This window comes from Sturnira hondurensis, unplaced genomic scaffold, assembly GCF_014824575.4.
Source record: "Sturnira hondurensis isolate 20B ecotype Veracruz unplaced genomic scaffold, ASM1482457v3 Scaffold0022910, whole genome shotgun sequence".
NCBI classification, from domain to species: Eukaryota; Metazoa; Chordata; class Mammalia; order Chiroptera; family Phyllostomidae; genus Sturnira; species Sturnira hondurensis.
The window spans coordinates 15,274,345-15,294,196 of NW_028095541.1; the positions used below are offsets into that span (position 1 = coordinate 15,274,345).

Consider the following 19,852-nt stretch of genomic DNA (forward strand, 5'->3'; position numbering starts at 1 on the left):
GTATTCATCAACCTGGCTTACAATGTTCACCCCACCCAACTTGCAGGCCTACCCAAGCCATTTCCAGTGGCTTTTCCATACAAACCGCTCATCTTGCATTCTGCTGCAGACTTCCCTAAAATCTATCAAAGGCTAACAAATTGCAAACAAGCAGCATCTGGCCTTGGCATGCCCCATACCTTTCATTAATGGCACCAGACCTGACTCTAGATGCAGCTGGCCTTCGTCCTCATCTTGGCCTCTCCTGAGACCTCCAGGCCCAGCACGAGTAGCAACCATCTTCAGATCACTCTATAGCTCCTACCAATGGTCCCAGGCAGGGCACAGGCAGTGGCTGACCTTGCACCTCCCAGGAGGCCCCAGAGCCCGTACACCCCATGGACAGCTACAGACCACGCCAGATTACAACTCTTATCGTCTCCACAAGTGACACACTCAAGGGGCAGACTTGATGAACACCAATACCCAACTAAAGCAAGTCCTGGTCTAGAGATTGGCTTCTACATAGCAGCTCCTTTGCTGTAGTCACAGCCGATAGGCCTGGGGGTCAGTCCCTTCCAGTGATACCAACAGCAATCAACTATAACAAACTAGTGCACACAGCTCACACAGAGGTGTTACTGGAGCAACCATTCAGGTAACTGAGGAGGCTGAGCCACTGGGCCCTACAGGACACTTACTACACAAGACCACTATTCCAGGTCCAGGGAATGCAGCAACTCTATCTAATACATTGAAACAAGCAATCAAGTTTTAACTATAACAAACATGCACACAGCCCACACAGAGGTGTCACTGGAGTGCCAATATGAAAAACAGTACAGCAGTTCCTCAAAAATTTAAAAACTATATGATCCTGTATCTCCACTTCTGGGTATATATTCAGAAGAATTGAAAGCAGGGTCTTGAGGAGATATTTGTACATCCAAGTTTGGAGCAACATATTTTACAATAGCTAAAATGTAGAGACAACCCAAATCACTATCAAGGGGTGAAAAGATAAATAAAATGCAGTACGACACGAACGGAAACTTGAGGACATTGTGCCAGTGAAATAAGCCAGTCACAAAAAGACATACTGTACAATTCCACTAATATGAGATATTAGAGCAGCCAAATTCATAGGAACAGTAATAAAGCAATTATTTTTTAAAAACCCACAAAGATGCCATTAAATTTATTAGATGGTATTGACTAATTTTAGAACTCATTAACCAAATATGAGAATTCATTTAAAATAATTCATTTTAAATTAAGTAATTTAAAATTATATACAAATCCCCTTAATATTTATGAATGAAAGTTAACCAGCTACTAGTAACTGCATTTTGTAAGCCACTAAAAACCCCAATGGCATCTACGATGATAAGTGAAAATGTTGCATCTGCAGAGTAATTTCAGTGCAGTGACATCTCAAGACAACTGGAATTGCCAGCTAGGTGAAGAAAGCCTCAAGAAACCAGAAAGTTTGAAAAGAAAAATAGCTAAAAGGACCAATGCAGCATTCTCTAAGAAACAAACTCAAATTCTGTGTGGAAATCTTCAAAATATTGTCAATGTATGAAGTTTGATTTCTTTTTTTAATTTAAGAGAGAAAAAGGGAGAGGGAGAGAGGGAGAGGCGGGAAACACTGACCTGCTGTGTCACATACTTATGCATTCATTGGTTGTTGATTCTATGGATGCCCTGACCAGGGATCAACCCACAACCTCGGCATATCAAAACAATGCTCAACCAACTGAGCTACCTGGCAAGGGCCTGATTTCTTGTCTTTGTCAGGTTCCTTCCCCAGGACAGGGGCAACTTCGTTGGCTTTGTTTTTTTGAATCAGAAGAGCTTATTCTAACTTTGATTTTGAAGCAGGCTATTTGTTTTCAAAGCTTCAGAGATACAACTGAAGATTTTTGTGATGGTGCAGTGCACAGATGGGGCCCCCCAAAATTACTATTTCATAGATTTAATTCATGTTCCTTGATTTGAACAGAAACTATTATTTATGTTTCTATGGGCTAAGGTTCATAGCTTTTTTTTTTTTACAAACATTAAGTAGTCTGAATTATAAAATGTTTATAAATGATTTAAAGGATTGAGACACTATTTTCCATAAATGACTACTTTTAAAAGTGAATTGCTATTAAAATCCAACAAAAAACTCATACAAAGCAAGTTACTGCTTTCAAAACTCTATTTTGATGGAAACATATTTTACAATTTGTACTAATATGTAATTAAAACTAATTTCTTTAAAAATCTTACAAATTCACATTATAAAATAATTTCAAAGATAGTGAGAGCCAGAAATTATAACCATATCCTGCAAATTGATAATTTTAATTTCATAAACCATAAATTTTACCTTAATGCCAAGATATGAAATATATTTTTACATATCACTAGAATCACAAATGTTTGGAAGCCCATATTCATTAGGCTTCAACACAAATTTTAGAAAACAGTATATATATAGAATACAAGAACAAATAAAAATTAGACAACCTAAATAACCATTAACTGGTAAATTGATACGTTGACCTACTCACACAATAAAATATCACATAGTAATAATAATTAATGAACTGTGGCTTCACTCATTTGCATGAATGAATTTTCAAGTTTTTCATCAAAACATGATGGGAGCAAACATACAATGATTCCATTTACATAAAATTCAAAAAGAGGCAAACTAAGCAATGCAAAACTATAAATACAAACAAGGCAATGATGAATAGAAAATCTAGGATAGTGGTACCTCTAGGGGAGAGAAGAGGATGTAATTTAAGAGGGGCTATAGTGGGTATCAGTTATATATAATGTTCTATTGTTAAAGAGAGGCTATGACCACATGTATTATTCATCCTTAAACATATACTTTGTACATAACCTGGAGATAATGAGAGGAAAAAGTAGAGACCTGTATGCAGACAACTCTTTTGAAGATTATATGGGAAAAATATGTGGACATTTAGATTTTGTTTTGCTCTTATGCTTTTTTCAGATAGGAAAAGACAACATCTGAATGGCGTAGCAAAAAAGGTTCCATTAGAGAGGAGAAGTTGAAGAAACAGGAGACAACTGATGAAACAAGTTACTTGAGTACTATGAAGGACAGAGTCCAAGGCACTCCTGAAGAGGTCTGCCTCTGAAAGGAAGAGGAATTCGACCTAATTTCAAAGTAGAATAGGAAAGGATAGAAACAGGTGCAGCGAGCTCATTACATTTGGTGATGGGAAACCAAGCTATGTCATATCTGATGGCTTGTTCCTCCTCTTGAATGAGGCACTATCATTAGCTGAGAGGGAAGGACAAGAGCTGGTTTTGAGAAAAAGTTCAAGTGTGTTAAGAGAACAAACTGACCACACATAAATGCAGGTGGTTTCTCAGACATTTCACCTTACCTATTTCCCTTGTCTCTGTCTAGGGACATATTTCCTCTTCCTCTCAGAAAGTTTCCCCATGCTTCAAGACTCACCTCATGTTCTTTGCTCTGAAACCTGACTATCCCATAGTAATATTTTCCTTAAATATTACAACACTTGGATGTATCACTGTTTCACTTATGGACTGTCCTGCAGTAACTGTTGTACATGATTTGATTTTTATGTGTTGTCTACCTACAGTTCTTGAGGGCAGAAACTGTCTTTTGTAAAACTGCCCCTCCCTCTTTCAGAAAGTGTATTTTTTAAAAGATTTTATTTATTTATCTTTAGAGGGGAAAGGAAGGAGAGAAATATCAGTGTATGGTTGCCTCTCGTGAGTCCCCTGCTGGGAACTGGCCTGCAACCCAGGCATGTGCCCTGACTGGGAATCGAACTGCGATCGATCCTGTGGTTCGCAGGCCCGCACTCAATCCACTGAGCTACACCAGCCAGGACTGGAAAGTGTATTCTTATATATACATTGAACATTTAGATGTATTTTCTAAATGTCATCTCCTGAAACAAATATCCTTAAAAGCAAATCATAAAATAACTAAGAGTGAACTTTGAAACTTCTTATTATTTTCTTACAAGTGCTCCTCATTTTCAATTTTTGGTTTTAGAACTTACTTTTTAGAAGACAGAGAGCCAAGGTTAATACATAATCAGTTTCCATTTTTAAATTTTTAAACAAAGTATTCGTGTTCATTAAACTACTGATTTTCTAAGTAACTTTTAATTTTTTCATGGAGAAGTTTCTCCCAGAAAATGAGGTAAAATGTTATCAGCAATGACAAATCCTGTTAGGAATGCCATCTTGTGGTTGAGAGTAGTCCATTACACTAACAAGTTCTTTCAATGACAATCTTCTTTTTTTAAAATTGAGAGAGAACTGATTTGTTGACCCACTTATTTATACATTCATTGGCTGATACTTGTATGTGCCCTGAACAGGGATCAAACCTCAACCTTGGCGTATCTGGACGACACTAACCAACTGAGCTACCTGGCCAGGGCTCAGTGACCATCTTTAATTCAGGGAAAAAAATCCAGTAAATTCACAAATGTCTTGTTAATATGTATTGTTACTACAAAGAAAGAAATAAATATATGCATCAGTTGTGTATGGTTTTAGTTGTCAAAAAAGACAAAGTTCATTGTAAAGAGAGATAATTAATATACAGGGAAACTGCTACATATAAACATACTTCTATTAAAACTACTCACACACATTGAGTTTTGAAAAATTTTTCTCTTGAAATAGGTCATTTCTGAATCTTGATTTTCAAACTACATACTGTAACTATAAACATCCAATGGGAGTGAAGGAGAGAGTACTAATCTAATTGGGGTCCTGTAGCATATAGTTATTTGAACCCAAATGAATTCTAAACAAAGTTAAAAACACTGACTCAATTTTAATAGATGAGCTTACTGCTTCATACATACAAGTTAGCCATTTGAGTAGTAAATTATCTTTCTCATTAACAGAGAACCAGTAATGATTACAGATGTAGTAGTAACCAACTGTGCTTACAATATTTCAATTGCTAAACTGAATACCAGACATTTTTGTCCACCTAAAAGTGGGGGTAAGGAACTAGAAACCAATATATCCAAACACAGCACAATAGCACAAGGGCCCATGCACAATGCTTCCTTTTTGTCACTTCCAGATTAATGGTCCACAGAGCACGTGCAAGGTACAAAGTTCAGTTGTAGAGATTAGGCTATTGAACTTCCAAAAGATAACAATACATAGATATTTAAATTAAAAATGCTATTGTATTCCAAATCAACTTTTGTGATTTATTACTGCATGCTTATTACCAGAAAAAATATTTTACTCAGAAAACTTTTATATGAATTGATTTTGTATTAGTTTTTCCACATGACTCTTCAGGACATTCACATCAGCTGCACAGACCTGGAAGTCCATCTTCTCTTGCTGTTTTGTTCTCTCTAGTAAAGTCTCATGTGGTGGAGGCAAAGCATTGTATGAACTCAACAAATAAAGCTGGCTTGATGACGTTTGGTTGATGTCTTGAATCTTTAAAGCCTGCATGACAGCAGGTGCAAACTTTGAGTAATGGGCTGTAGATGAGATCATCACCGGACAAGTCTTGTCTTGCATTCTGTCTGCAACCACTTTGGCGACAGCAGTGTGTGGGTCCAAAATATACCCTGAAGTATTGTAGGTGGAGTGAATAGCTGCTAGGCACTCCCCCTCAGAGCACCAATCAGCTACAAAATCCTGCTGAAGTTTCTCAACTAGAATCTTTTCTATCTGGAAGTGATGCTGCTCTTCTAATTGATTAAATAATTTTGTCATTAATCGTCCATCTTTATTAGCTATCAAGTGTAAGTGTCGTTCCAGGTTTGAAGATTTGAGAATATCTATTGCTGGTGAAAAGGTTTGTGCTAATTTTCTTTCCCTTAGATCATAATGTCCTGTTTTTATAAAATCAGTCAAGACGTGGTTCTGATTAGAGGCACAAATAAATTTCCGAATAGGAATCCCCATCATTTTGGCATACACTGCGGCTAAAATGTTACCAAAATTTCCTGTGGGAATACAGACATCCACTGGGCTTCCAAAAGAAATAAATCCTTGGCTAACAAGATCAAGATATGCAGAAGCATGATAAACTACTTGGGGAAGCAGTCGGCCCCAGTTTATGGAATTAGCTGAACTTAGGATTGTTCCATATTCCACAGTGAGAAAGCCAGTAAAATTGGAATCTTTAAAAATTCTTTTTATAGCTGTCTGGCAAAAATCAAAATCTGACTTGACACCCACTGCCCATCCATTTTCTGTCTGACTACCAATTATTTGTGCTTTTTGAAAATCACTTACTCCATTCTCAGGGAAAAATGTGGCCACGGCAATTCTTTGTCTGTCATTCTCATTAAGATGACTAAAACCATTTAGGACAGCACTCCCTGTGTCTCCTGAAGTTGCTACAAGTATCATATAATTACAACTTGGTGGGATACAGTATGCAAAAAGGTGGGGCATGAGCTGTAAAGATAAATCTTTAAATGATCCTGTTGGTCCATAAAACAACTCCAAGATGAACTGGTTGCCAGAAAGGTGCCTGACAGGGGCAATTTTTGAGCAGGTAAAGTTTTCCCCGTAAGCACTTTCAATCATCTCTCCCAATCTGGCAGCAGGTATGTCAGCAGGATGTATACATTTTTCTAACAGTATTTGTGCTCTCTCTACATAGCTTGCTCCCACTAGGCTTTTCCATTCCCCAGAGTTTAATTTTGGAAATTCCTTCTCAGGAACAAAGAGTCCACCATCATAAGCTAACCCCTCGATCACAACTTCGCTAAAGAATTTTGTTGAAATCTTTTGTTCACAGTCTTTAGGCCAAATGTGTCTTGTTGAAATGAATGTTTCTGAGTCCGCATCTTGATATCTTCTAAGTGCCTTAAGCACTTTGTCAGCTACCTTCTCTGGGGAAGCCCCACTTTCACAAACAACACGGGTATCATACCACTTCTTATAATACTGTCTTCTTAGTTTCAGTAACTCTATCATCGATGTCCCAGAATTCTGACCTACAATCCTATCTATTTTCATTAATTTCAGACGGCTAACTATATCCATTAGAGGTACATCCAAATATACGACGATTCCATTTTTCTTCAAATGCCACATGCTAGCATCATGCATTGGATTGGACCCAGTAAGGGAAATTACACTTCCAGATGCAGAGAAGTTTAACACGGCTTTTCCTTCCTCTTCTAAAAATTGTTCATTACCAACATCCTGTAATTTTTCACACACACTCATATTCCAGGTTTTTTCAAGGATATCATCATCCACATCTATGACACAACAACCTAGTTTCTGACCTATTATTCTGCCTACTGTTGTTTTCCCAGCTCCAGGCGGTCCCATCAGGATAATATTTTTGTCTCTAACAAGAGAGTGGGTTGAGTGCCATGACTTCCTTGATTCTGCAAGCACAAAGGTTCTTGAAAGAAATAGCTGTACATGTTTATCCATGTTAACATGTCTAACAGAAAAACATTTCCCAGTTATTTGTTTCAGATGCTGACATCGGTTAAAGTGGAGCATTCTCTTTGCAGTTTTCTGCCCAAGCCAACCTAAAAACTGGCTTTTAGCCTTTTTCAAAACATAAAAACAAACAGAAATTTGGTTACTAATTTCAACACTTAAAATCCTGACAGGAGTGAATATAACCATGCCCACAGTATATAAATTATTTAAAAATATTCCATATTTATGAGACATTTAATAAGTATCTGAACCCAAATTCCTACATGATGCATATTATATATTTTTAAAATCTTTTCAAATTTCAAGCCATTAAATAATCAAAACTTGAACAATTTGTAACTATTAAGCAAAAGAAGCTTTACTAAAAGTGCTGTATAATATATACTTTTAAAAAATATATGCTAAATCAACATAGTATTTCTTTTACTAAAATGAAAATTGTTTCATGGTTTATAACCCATATGATTACTTGGAGTTGGAATGTTATTTACTTGCAGTTCACAAAGTACTGATTAATACTCTTTATATTTAATTTCTCTCTAGTTATATGAACATGTTGGTAGTCTATCACGTTACTCATAAATTTCTTAGATATAGTATTCGCAACAGGACACCAGAAAAAGGATTGCTTATAACATGCTTAAATAACTCTCCAAAGTATCGGGCTAAGGTATGACATATTCTTTCTTATGTGACTTTTTTATGCATACCATTAAGAATTATTCTTATATTTTTTTCATATTGAAGACCTTAACAAAAAGCAAAATGAAAGGCATAACATGAAAATAGTTAAGGAAAAGTGATCAGCAGCAAGGTCAAAGGCTACATGTATATAACCTTATGTGCATGGAACCATCACTTAGGTCTCTGTACCATAATCATTGGTGGAGAGACTTAATTAAAATTCCAGACTCCAAAGTGACAGCAAAAAAACCCCCTCAAGAATGTTACCAATGATAAGAGGAAAAAACTGTTCTGGCATCCAAAGCAGAGCTGCAATTCCTCACATGGGTCAAATCCCTGTTTTTGGAAATACACTCACCATTATAACACAAATGTATGCCAGAGAAGTCAAAATTTTAGTCACATGTACATGGAAGTTAATAACTTCTGCCAAATTTATTTAAATTGACTATGGTAACTTTATTGCCACACAGTGGGGCTTTTCAAATGTTCTATGGTAGAACCAAAATGCAACTAAGCTACTGAATGTTAGATGGTACATTTAAATATGTTCAATCATTTACTACTACATTATCAATTCTATTTAAACTATGTTCTGTAATTAACCATTTTAAGCTAACACTGAATTTAACTTACAAGTTAAATTACAACTGAGAAGGAATACATTTCTTATTTAGCTTTCCAGCTTCTATGTGCTGTGCTTAATTCCCAGTGACTTGTAAACATAATATACACGCACCGATCTTAGACGACGAGTTTGCTGAAGCTGAGGCAAAGTCAATCTTTGCAAAAGTGAAGTCTACAATGGAAAAAATCCCAAGTTAATCATGACTGCATGCAATACCATAAAATTGTACACATAGACTATCTATTATTAAAATGTCCATCTGAAATATTTAAAGTGCAGAAAATAATGAATTGTTTCCCCAAGCTTATTAAAACATGAAGATACTGCTTTTTTCAACATGTATGTCTTATTGTAGAAAAGAATTTTACTAAACAGTAGTGATAAAAGTTCTGTCATTAAGTAATATAAAAGATGATATAATCAAATAATAAAAAATATAAAATTTCTCACATATTTAAAAATTTAATGGAAAAGGGTTAACAGGGTTATACATAAATTTTAGCCAGAATTCACAAATATGGAAGCTGTGAAAGTGAGGAACAGCTGCATATCATTTTCGTTTATGATTCAAAGCTATGTTATTAGACATTTTTCATTCATTTATATGTTAGCATGTTTTTCAGTATAAAGGTCACAAATAGGCAATTCTGGGATTTGCCATATCCCACACAAATGTGGATTATCGCCAGAATTCAAGGGGAAGAAGTACAGTAATTACTTTTCAAATTGCTTTTAAATTATTTCTTAAGAATGCTAATAAAGTTACATTTTAAACCAGAAATACAGGCTAACTTTCAGCAATTTATTTACAGTGACGTTTCCCTAAGTTTACCACTAGATGAATGATAATCAACCAAAATCATACTCAACCTGTTATTGATTTTTAGTTTCAGAATGGTCAAGAATTTTTCGATTCCATTATAAAATTACTTATTTTTCAATTCATCTGAGAAATTGTCAAAATCCTACTTAGTCAAAATGATTCAGTATTTTTCACCCATTTAAAACAAGACACAGCACTTTGAAAACTATCTCATTATGAAAAATGGCTATAGTTCAATGAACTTTTGGACATATTTATGCCGTGATTATGTTTGTCATTCTTTATTAATGCAATTTCTATTTAAATTTCTCAGAAGAATGACTAAACCTAGGCCACTGTGAGGAAAGATACTGAGGTTTTTAAAAATTACTGCATTTTTACAGCATTGTTTTCCAAGAAGTAATCTACAACAAATGAGACTACATTGGTGACATAAGGAAGCAGGGGCAGGAAAAGCTCTGCTGCTTCCCACACTCAGCAAACATCCTCTAAACAAGCTCCTACTTCCACCGAAACTGTGAGCTGGAGTGTGTAAAAGGACCACATATTCCAAAGCCATGTTGTAATCATAGGGATCTTACAATCAAAAGCATATTTTTATAAGTTCACCACTCACTGTTGCCTTTACCTTAGATCAAAGCTGACTAAGCATTTCCTGTTGTTTCTTTGTGCTGTTAGATATCCCCTTAACTCTCTTGAATATTTAATTCAATACTTTTAAAGTATACTTTTCCAATTTATAACTTAGAAAAATATTTTAAGTACATCTGTCTTTATAAAGGGTTTATTTTCCTCCCAACTGTGTCATTTGTATTCACAGCTACACCCATTTTATTCATCTAACTAGATTAAAATAGTCTTCAGCAAAAAAAAAACCCAACAACAAAACTAACCCTACTTTGTATGTACAACCATTTATATCAGGAGTTTGTGTCAACTACAACCCACAGGCTAAATATGGTCCACCGCTCATTTGTAAATTTAAATTAAGTTTCAGGGAATACAACTTTGCTTTCATTTGTTCATTTGTTTAGCACTGTCTTTGGCTGCTGATGAGCTACTATGGTGCCATTCAGTATTGCAACAGAAACTACCTGGCCTGCAAAAGCCTAAATATTAAGTAGCCCTTTAGAGAGTAAGTATATGACCTCTTATGGATTCTGTGGACATACTGGACATAGGCATTTCCTTGAACAGTATCGCCACATTGAGGGCGTTATAGTAATTAGAAATCCATTCTTTGTAAACATGCTTTCAAAGAATAAACAGAATTACAGGCCAAGTATCTAAGGAAAAAAGTTCCTTTCCAAACGACTTGACAAGTTCCACAATAACTGTAAACTAAATATCTCATAGTGAGATCAAATTCTGTTCAGTCATTTTAAAACCATAATAAATATGACATCAGTGAAAATACTGTATTCAGAAACACTATGAAGTTAAGACTAAAGCCAGTCAGTACTTATTAACTGAAGAAATGGCCCTTACTGGCTCCTAAATGAACTGATTAACATAAACAGTCTTAAAGTGTTCCTTCTAATTAGAAAATTTATAAGTTATTGCCAATGACTATCCATTTAGCTAATGATATTACCATTCTCAGTCCTTAGTTCAAATCTCAGTATGTAGAGAGAAAAGAACTGGATCAAAAAACCCAAACAAAAAAAACTCAAAGGGGAAACAAAAAGCTCAAACTGGCATATATACATGCTTTGAAAAATAAAAAAAATCTGATGTGGAGAACAGAGGAATCATTCCCAAGGTGTCACCCGCCTGAAATAAAATATTTGTTAAACGCCTGGGATAAAAATTAACATCAACTGGCTAAGAAAGTACTACATTAATACTTATCTAGTGAAATTCACTATGATTCCCTAATGATAAGAACCCAGACAATCAGCAAAGCCTTTTAACTAGGAACTAAAAAGTTAGTTAAGACACCATACGCTTTTAATCCCCCCACTGAGTATACTGGCAATGTGAGACGACTGAAACTGGTGTTCTCTCCCATCTTCAAGCATTTTTATTGTCTTTGGAACTGACACTTGTAAGGTCAGTTCAGAACCATCTATCTTCCTTCCTGAATTACATTGCCAAAATGTCTTTTAGGAATTCGGAATTCAAAGCTTTTTAAAAGTTTCTCTCGGGAGTCATACGTATATAAATACCTTTATGTAAAATGGATTGAGAACGGAATAAAACTGCCTCTCCTAAAGATAAAATTTCAAAGGCACACATGTGAGCAAAACTAAAGGGCCCATTTAAACGGCTTCCTCTGATTTAGGCTACTTGTTTAAAAAAAACAAAGTCCACACATAGGTGGAGAAAGAGCTAACAAGAGGGGCCTGATCAAGAGGGAAACAGGTCGGAAAGCCGTAACTGTTAGGGTGCAGGAGCAATGGGCGAAGCCAGGACGCGACAGGTGGATGGCAGGACGTGGGCTCACAGGGAGCTCAGGCCAGCCTAGGCCAGAAGCAGAAATGAGCTGGAATGACAACAGGGGAGCGGAACGGGGAAGGAACGAGGTGGGTAAGGCAAGCGATGGGAACGGACTAACGTCTATAATCTCCCTTTATTTTTCCTCAAATAACTCACCCAAAAAAAATCACACTGAGATGACGGGGATAAGAAAAGGAAATGGGAGGGAGTAGCCAGGAGCTGCCAGTGTCCCCTCGGTAACGAACCCCACACCTATGGCTCTCCCCACGCACGACAGCAGCACAGGCCCAGGCACCGCTTGGCCTCCTCCAAACCAGCCCTGCCGCCCCTGCGACTGCGCCGGTGCGGACCTGAGCGTCCCCGCGATACACCCAAGCCCAGAGGCGCCGGGCCTGGCACGTGACTCTAGCTGGGCGCTCCACCCAGAAGTCCTCCTAGCTCCCTGGGTCCCTCCCCTTCCTGGTCCTGCTCCTCTTGCGGGCCTTGCGTCGGCGTGGCCTGATCCGCTTGCTCCGCCCCTGCCGTTTTCGGGACCTGCCATGAAGAGCGTTGTTGTGAAGTTAGGTTCCCGATTCGTTTCTCGTGCGTTTGCGGTTTTTTTTTTCTCTCCAAATATAGAGACAGAAAAGAGCAACATTTTTAAGAGGACGCCTTTTTTCACTCCATTACTGCCAGAGGCACGTATAAACAGTGGTCTCCATTGAGCTTTCCAGGCAAAAGAATGAGCTGCGGTGACGGAAAAGAGGAAACGTAGCTTGCTGTGCTTCCTCCCGCTTTCTCGTTGCCTAGTAACTGTTTCCAAGGCAAGCTCGCGGTCAACAACGCTAAGCAACTCCAAGAGGACTAGGGTATCTTCCCAATAGAGGACCGCTAAGAAGAGGTCAAAAGGGAATTGCGTGAAAAAAAGAAATCTTAGTTACTTGAGAAGGCAAGAGAGTAGGAAGCAGTGAAGAAAGGGACGGAGGTATTGGTATTTTGAGAAAAGAGTAGTTTTGAGGAGTCATTTGGTGGCCATGGATTCAACATGCTCTTCTGAGAGCATTTATAACCTCATACCCAGTGACTGGAAGGAGCCTCCCCAGCCTCCTAGGTATGTAGGTAATATAGGGCTATCGCTTGAAAGAAGAATGGGGAATGATTGTTCTATTTCAGGATTAACAAAGCATCATATGACTTTAAAAAGTAAATTAAAAATAGGTTCGTCTCGATGAAGTAGCCTTGGATAATAACTTCTTAAATAAAAGTATGCAAAATCTAGATATTTAGCATCTTGGAATTCAGAAAGGGCAGTCCAGTCCTGCTAGAGGGCCATTTGATGTTAGTCTCCTGTAATATGGTATGTAATTGTTTTGTAATTTATTTGATTTGTCCACACATGATGTGGTATGTAACATTTGAAATTTATGTCGTATATGGGAAATTTCTAGTTGAAGAGAAAAACATCACAATTTTATCCTGTGTTAGGAGTTTGTTGTTTTGTTTCTGACTGCTTTCTTCCTAAAGGGCTAGTACTCATTGTCCCCCTATCATTGTCAATCATAAATTAATTTGTTTCTGAGCCCCAATTTTTATTATTTATTACTTATTAATAGTTTTAGAAAGAGAGAGGAACATCAATTTGTTGTTCCACTTACTAATGGATTCATTGGTTGATTCTTGTGTGTGCCTCCACCTGGGATTGAACCCAAAACCTTGGCATATCTGAATGACACTCTACCAACTGAGATACCCAGCCCGCGCAGAGCCTCAGTATTTTGCTCAGTGAAACAAACAAAAACAGACAAGATAGTTTCTAAAGTCTCTTGTGGGTCTAATAGTTAGATGGAAGGAAGAGTGGATAGAGAGAAAACCAAAAATATGTAATTAATTTAAAATGTGTACATAGGTGATAGGGCCTTTTAAGTTCTCCAAATTTCAAAAAGATCATCAAAAATACATTTCATTTACTCTCATGTGTAGGAACTTAGGACTTATTTAAGTCAATAAAAAGAAAAGAAGGTAAGTAGTGGAGAAAATCTCATTCCTCCTAGGACTTTGCTGTTGTTTACCTTTCACCTTTTCCTGATTCAAGTCAAAACCACATTAAAAGCATTAGGCTAGGGGGAAAAGAAAAACAGAGGCTGCAACTAATTGATTTTGGTAATTAATTAATTATGAATTAATTGTAGTTTGTTTTCTGATCTGTAAAACTAAATAATCTTTATGGCTTCTTTCATATAAAAAATGGTTAGTTGTTTTTACTGATAATTACCCGGCGTGGGTAACATCTTCAATAAGTGAGTACATCCTTCCCTTTTAAGCCTGAGTATCTTAGTTTTAACCAGAGCAGTACCTGCATTGTTTTCTGTTCACTTCTCAAAATTTAGTAGATATTGGAAAGGGGAATATAAAGAAGATATGCTACAGTTGCAAAGTTTATGAGCAGTGTTGAAAGTAACTATCACTGAATGGACTTTTGCTCCAAAATTCCTATATGTTGTACAAGATAAAGCTTCTCCTCTTTGTAACCCACTGGTAGATTGTCTTTTCCTTACAGTACTGAATTTGAATGGTAAGATATTTTGTTAGATAGGTGTTCTGTCATTGGTAAATTAAAAAAGCTTTACTATGCATCTAGGTGATTTTTTTTCAAGAAGTTTTATAGGAACGGTCTTTTTCATTTGGCAAGCATTAACTAAGCCCCTATTATGTGTATAATATTGTTCTTGGGGAATATAACATTGCTCTTGGGGAATGTTGGAGTGACACCACAAACTCCTTAGTTTACTCTGAAGGAATACAGTGCTACAGGACTCTCTCTGTTAATGAGTCAGCCCACAACCACTAATTTATAAAAACAGAGCGTAATTACATGTTTAACCAATTCTTTTTCACCACACTAACACAAATTTATCCTGACTCAATCCCCTTACTGATAGTAAGAATTAGTCATAAGAAATATATTAAGATACAAGGCTTACTTGTATTATGGAGTTATAAACCCAGCTTCAGGAAAGCTCACTATAGGCCCTGGCTGGATAGCTCAGTTGATTAGAACATTGTCCTGATACACCAAGGTTGCAAGTTCAATCCGTAGTCAAGGCACATATAAGAATCACCCATGAGTGTATAAATAAGTGGAACAGCAAGTTGGTGTTTCTTTCTCCCCCTTTCCTCTCTCTTTACAAAATCAAATTTTTGAAAAAAAGCTCACTGCAAGAGCTCAGCTTTCTATAAGACTGATGAGATGATTGTCCAGCTTTCATAAACAGTTGGATTTTTTTTAAAAAAAATCAAAAATTGGCTCTACTGTGATATCCCATACCTCAGAGTTTGGTTCCCTTGGGGAACAAAAATAAAAACATTAAAACATTATTTAAAAATAAAACCATGTATTTTTGAAAACCTTAATGAAAAATGTAGATACTAAATGAGACAGATGTATGTTACCAAATAGATACTATGTAACCGAAGTAAGGTGAAGGACAACCTTTTCCAGTTGAAAAGGATCCAGTTAAGTCCCAAAACTGGGACTTAAGGTGTAAAAGTTTTAGGGTCAGAGGGAAATGAATCAATTTCAAAATTTCAGTTACACGTGATGTGTGAGATGGTTTCCAAGAGCTTTGCCAAATTTGTGACTCTTCTATTGATAACTCCAGCAACTTGACATCTCTGATGATTCTCTTTCCCTGTTGTTGAAGATAATATTCCACGTTTGGTCTGAATAGCCATAGGGTGATGATCTACTTTTCTTGATACACGATACTTATGTTGATGCATCCATTAGCATTTTGACAGTCGTGTTCTACCATTGTCTCACATTGAAATTTCCTCATGAATTATGACTGTTTGCTCCCTCCCATCCTACAGTTGTGTAGCTAATTGTTTTTTTACTGAAACTTGTCATTAATCTATGGTGAGAGTTTTGAATTTTTAATCTTTCACACACTTTTAATCTTTTACAGTCTTTCACAGTCTCTCTTAATCATTGCTCCCAGCTTTGTGTCATTTGTAAATCCAACGTCTTTTATATCTCCATCAATCATCGAACAGGGCAAGTACAATACTTTGCATTTTAGTAGGCTACTAGATATTTTTTTCTAGGTAGACAGCAATAATGGACAGCATTCATTAATCAGTTCTTAATTCTCTACCTTATCAGTAAGGATTTGATAAGAGGCTATACTAAAGTCAAGATATGTATTATTCTGTCTAAGGTATTTTCCTGATTTATGAGTCCAGTTATCTTATATATTTTAAAAAATGATCTTCATTTCAGTGACCAAAACTTCCAAATAGCTCATGCAATCATTGCTGCTCCACAAATTTTTAGATGCTCTTTGAAATTGACCTCAAGCTCACCTGTATAGGGTTTTTGGATGCATGCTTTTTGAAAATGGGAATATTTAACATCATAAGCAATCAGTAATCATTTCTATTTTATGCTTTTAGGGTTTTCTTTGGGGTAATGTTGACATGTAGACAGAATTTCATTTTTAGAGCTTCTCATTCACCTTGGACTACCCTTCATTTTAATATATATACTTATGTATATATTATATATATACATACAAATACATTTTTTGAATGATTATAACATCTTGTTTAAAGTCTGATTATATATCTGAGATCTAGATTATTATGAAATCTTATTTGACATAGTAATCTTCTCCTAAGGTTCTTATCTACTTTACTAATTACAGCCAATAATTCAACTGGGGAGAGCAGTAGCACTTTTAAATGAACTTATATTCAAAGTCAAGAATACTTCATCTTTGTTTTTAGCATAATGAAATTTTATGCTGAAATTCCCATTGCTGCCATATATGGCCTTGGAGAGTTTTATGATTAGTGCTAGAAGTCATTATTCTGATTTTTCACCTGGCTATCCAGTCTCCACAGACTTATGTAATAACACTTCTCTTCATCTCTTGAGTTATTTTTATCCAAGTTCTCTTCTCACGCTTATATATTTTCATTCTAGACATAAACCTCACAGTTCACATAGATTTTAAAATTGCCAGAAAAAGCAAACATACAACTTAAGCTGTGCTATAATTAATATATTCACCTAAAAAGTGCAGAAAAATCGAAGGTCTGGGGAACTAGAAATGGAGGGATAATAGGAAAGGCCCTTTTTTTCCTTCAGACATGTGGATGGAGGTAAGGGCATTCACAAGCAGGATTTTTGTCAGGAAGGAGAACTGCAGCTTCCATCTGCATTTACTGACTTAATGTTTGTCTATTGTGGGTTATCACTTCTCATTTGGATTTCTATAGGTTATATGTAACATGGTACATTAACACATCTCTCTGGCATTTCACATATATCTTTAAATGTTGAGGAGAAAATATGTTAAAAATATTTCTTAAAATTAATTGCCAGGGAAATTTATGAATAAGTGAACTTTTGTGAGTGCTAGATTTATTTTTTAGAAGGTTATTCCATTCCAGAACAAGGTTCAATATCTTAAGCATAGTACATATACATCAGGGTATAAGAATCTGTTTGTTACAAGTCAGGAAATTATGTCTGTCCATCTCTGTCTCTTGTGATAACCATTTATATACCATGACACAACATTTTTAGAAAATAAGACTTTTCTGTTAGCATACAAGTAAGATAAAGTAAAAGGTCAAACAGTTCTTTTTAATGTAAGCAAGATGACTATCCAATGATAATAATAATAAGAAGAATACTAATAAAAATGATAATATGTTCAATGTATTAGTGTTTACAATGTGCCAGGAACACAATGTGATTGTGTTTTACACAATCATTATTCTATTTAATTTTCACAAGAACCCTATGAGATAAGTAGTATTAGCTCAGTTTTATGGAAGGGAAACTCAGACCCAGAACATTGAGGCAGCTGGGATGAGCAAGAGCTAAGACTGAGTTATAAGCCTGACACTAGAGCACATAACTTTAACCAGTTCGCATACTGCCTTTTAACCTGAGTAACTAATTAAAACAAACCTTAAGAGTACCTGATTTTCTTTTTAGCAGTTAGCCAGATGCCCATCTAACCCATTAGGGGAAACAATCTCAGTCGAGCATTATCAAACTGTTGCAACCTTAGGTCAATATTTTTCAGTGTGTTCTTTAAAAAAAACTGCTTTAAAATGTGTATCTAGAGACTTGATATGACTCCCTATATGGTGATTATTGGCAATAAAATAAATGCAAGTATGGTATGTTTATTGAAGATGACCATTTTAGTTTTAAAATCATTAATCTATAGCTAACACCTAATTAAAAGTAGACTCTATAGCCAGTTCTCTAATGAAGTCATTTCCTAGATCTTTATAATAAAGCCACACCATCCAGAAAATGAATAAAATGTAGTTACTGGAAAGAAAGTATTAGTATATGGAAAAATCACACATTATATTATGTTTTACAAATTAAGTTATAATTCATACATAAATAGAAATGCAGAAAACAAAATTAATCCTGGGAAATGACTTGAGAAGACAGAAGGAAGCTAGATTTTTATTCATATTTTTAAATTAAGATATCATTAACATTGTATTAGTTTCATTTAAATTTTAGTTTTTATAATTAGAAAAATAAATTATCATTTGTATAGAATAGAATATCTTGTTTTCTATAACAGGTGGGTTAGCTTTGAGCTCACACAAAATAATGTATTGAATTACAAGATTGCAAATTAAAAGGTGGTGAAAGTATACACATTTCTTTTTTATCTGAAAGAAATATTTTATCAATCAAAAGATCATATCTGCCATTTCCAACTTTCAAGGGAGTTTTAAGGCATTGGTTTGGATTGAACCTTATTTCCTGATGGTATCTAAGGAGTTTGTTCGATGTGGACAATTATTGATTCCTAGCCATTGAGTTCAAGATTGAAGAAAGGCCCTTAAAAGCAAGAAACAATTTTATGTTTCTTCAAACAAACTTATCCACATAAGTATGAAGAAAATACAAATGGTTAAAAGTGGTTTAGCTGAACTTCTGTTTCCAATCAAGGATGGAATTTAACCTCTCACCTTAAAAAACTAAAACATCAGAAAAGTACATATATATATATATATAAAACATTGTTTTTCAGACACTGGGCAATAGGCAGCATAGAGAAGTCATCCCTAAGATAAGAGAAACAAGCCCTGCCATTGCCTCAACATGATCTCTGGAGGTAATTTATAGGCCAAAGCCCAAAGAAGAGGAATTTAAACAAAACCTAGCAGTTTTCTTGCATTAAAGAGACAGAGTTTAGAGTTTAGGAAGGTCAAGACAGGCATGTAGAGTTCACCGCACACATCACAGGGAGAGGTGAGAACTGCATAGGTTGGCAGGGTGGAGGGGGGAGATGCAAGAGGATTTCCCCGAAGTCACTGGTTAACGATACATGTCTGCGATGAAACCACTGAAGCCAGAGAATTAAGCAACAGAAGGCAGCAGAGCCAAATAAAGTTCATATCCCCGCCCGTGAGGGTGGAAACACCTAAGAGACAGGGCATTGAGTAATGCACTGAGAAGTATATTGCTTCAGTAGTGGAGCCAAATTAGAACTATACCAAAACTCTTCTGGACCCAGAAATACGGTACGTAACGAAGAGAAAAATCAGTCAATACAGACAAAGAATTGACATCAATGAGAGAATTAATAGACAAGGATATGAAAACCACCACTTTAAATATTCATGTATTCAAAAAAGTTGAGGAAGAAAACGAGCAAAATACAGAGAGAAATAGACAAAATTTTTAAAAGACCCCAATTTAATTTTTTATTTTTTAATCCTCACCTAAGGATATAAATGAGGTCTGTCAAGAAAGTGTCTGGCCATGTAATATGAAAAACAGAGACATTTGTTGAAGAATATAC

At 35.8% G+C, this 19,852-nt stretch overlaps 2 protein-coding genes across 4 annotated transcripts in view; one reads left to right on the top strand and one right to left on the bottom strand.

Moving 5' to 3' along the window:
• Positions 1 to 5,001: 5,001 nt before the first annotated feature.
• On the bottom strand, positions 5,002 to 12,365 carry THNSL1 (threonine synthase like 1). Of its 3 annotated transcripts, none has more exons than XM_037037112.1 (3): positions 12,276 to 12,365; positions 8,873 to 8,932; positions 5,002 to 7,554 (listed from the first exon to the last, which is right to left on the bottom strand). In XM_037037112.1, the coding sequence occupies exon 3, from the start codon at positions 7,504 to 7,506 to the stop codon at positions 5,275 to 5,277; it is 2,232 nt and encodes a 743-aa protein (XP_036893007.1). In that variant the 5' UTR covers positions 7,507 to 7,554; positions 8,873 to 8,932; positions 12,276 to 12,365; the 3' UTR covers positions 5,002 to 5,274. The 3 variants fall into 3 exon arrangements, with proteins under 3 accessions (XP_036893007.1, XP_036893008.1, XP_036893009.1); XM_037037113.1 differs by having other exon boundaries at positions 8,770 to 8,932; XM_037037114.1 differs by having other exon boundaries at positions 12,280 to 12,350.
• Positions 12,366 to 12,850: 485 nt separating this feature from the next.
• The window catches only part of ENKUR (enkurin, TRPC channel interacting protein), a 38,410-nt gene continuing 31,408 nt past the window's right edge, over positions 12,851 to 19,852 (top strand). Inside the window, exon 1 of the mRNA XM_037037115.1 lies at positions 12,851 to 13,113. Within this exon, the coding sequence (XP_036893010.1) occupies positions 13,037 to 13,113 (77 nt within the window). The 5' untranslated portion in view covers positions 12,851 to 13,036. The remainder of the gene's footprint in view (positions 13,114 to 19,852) is intronic.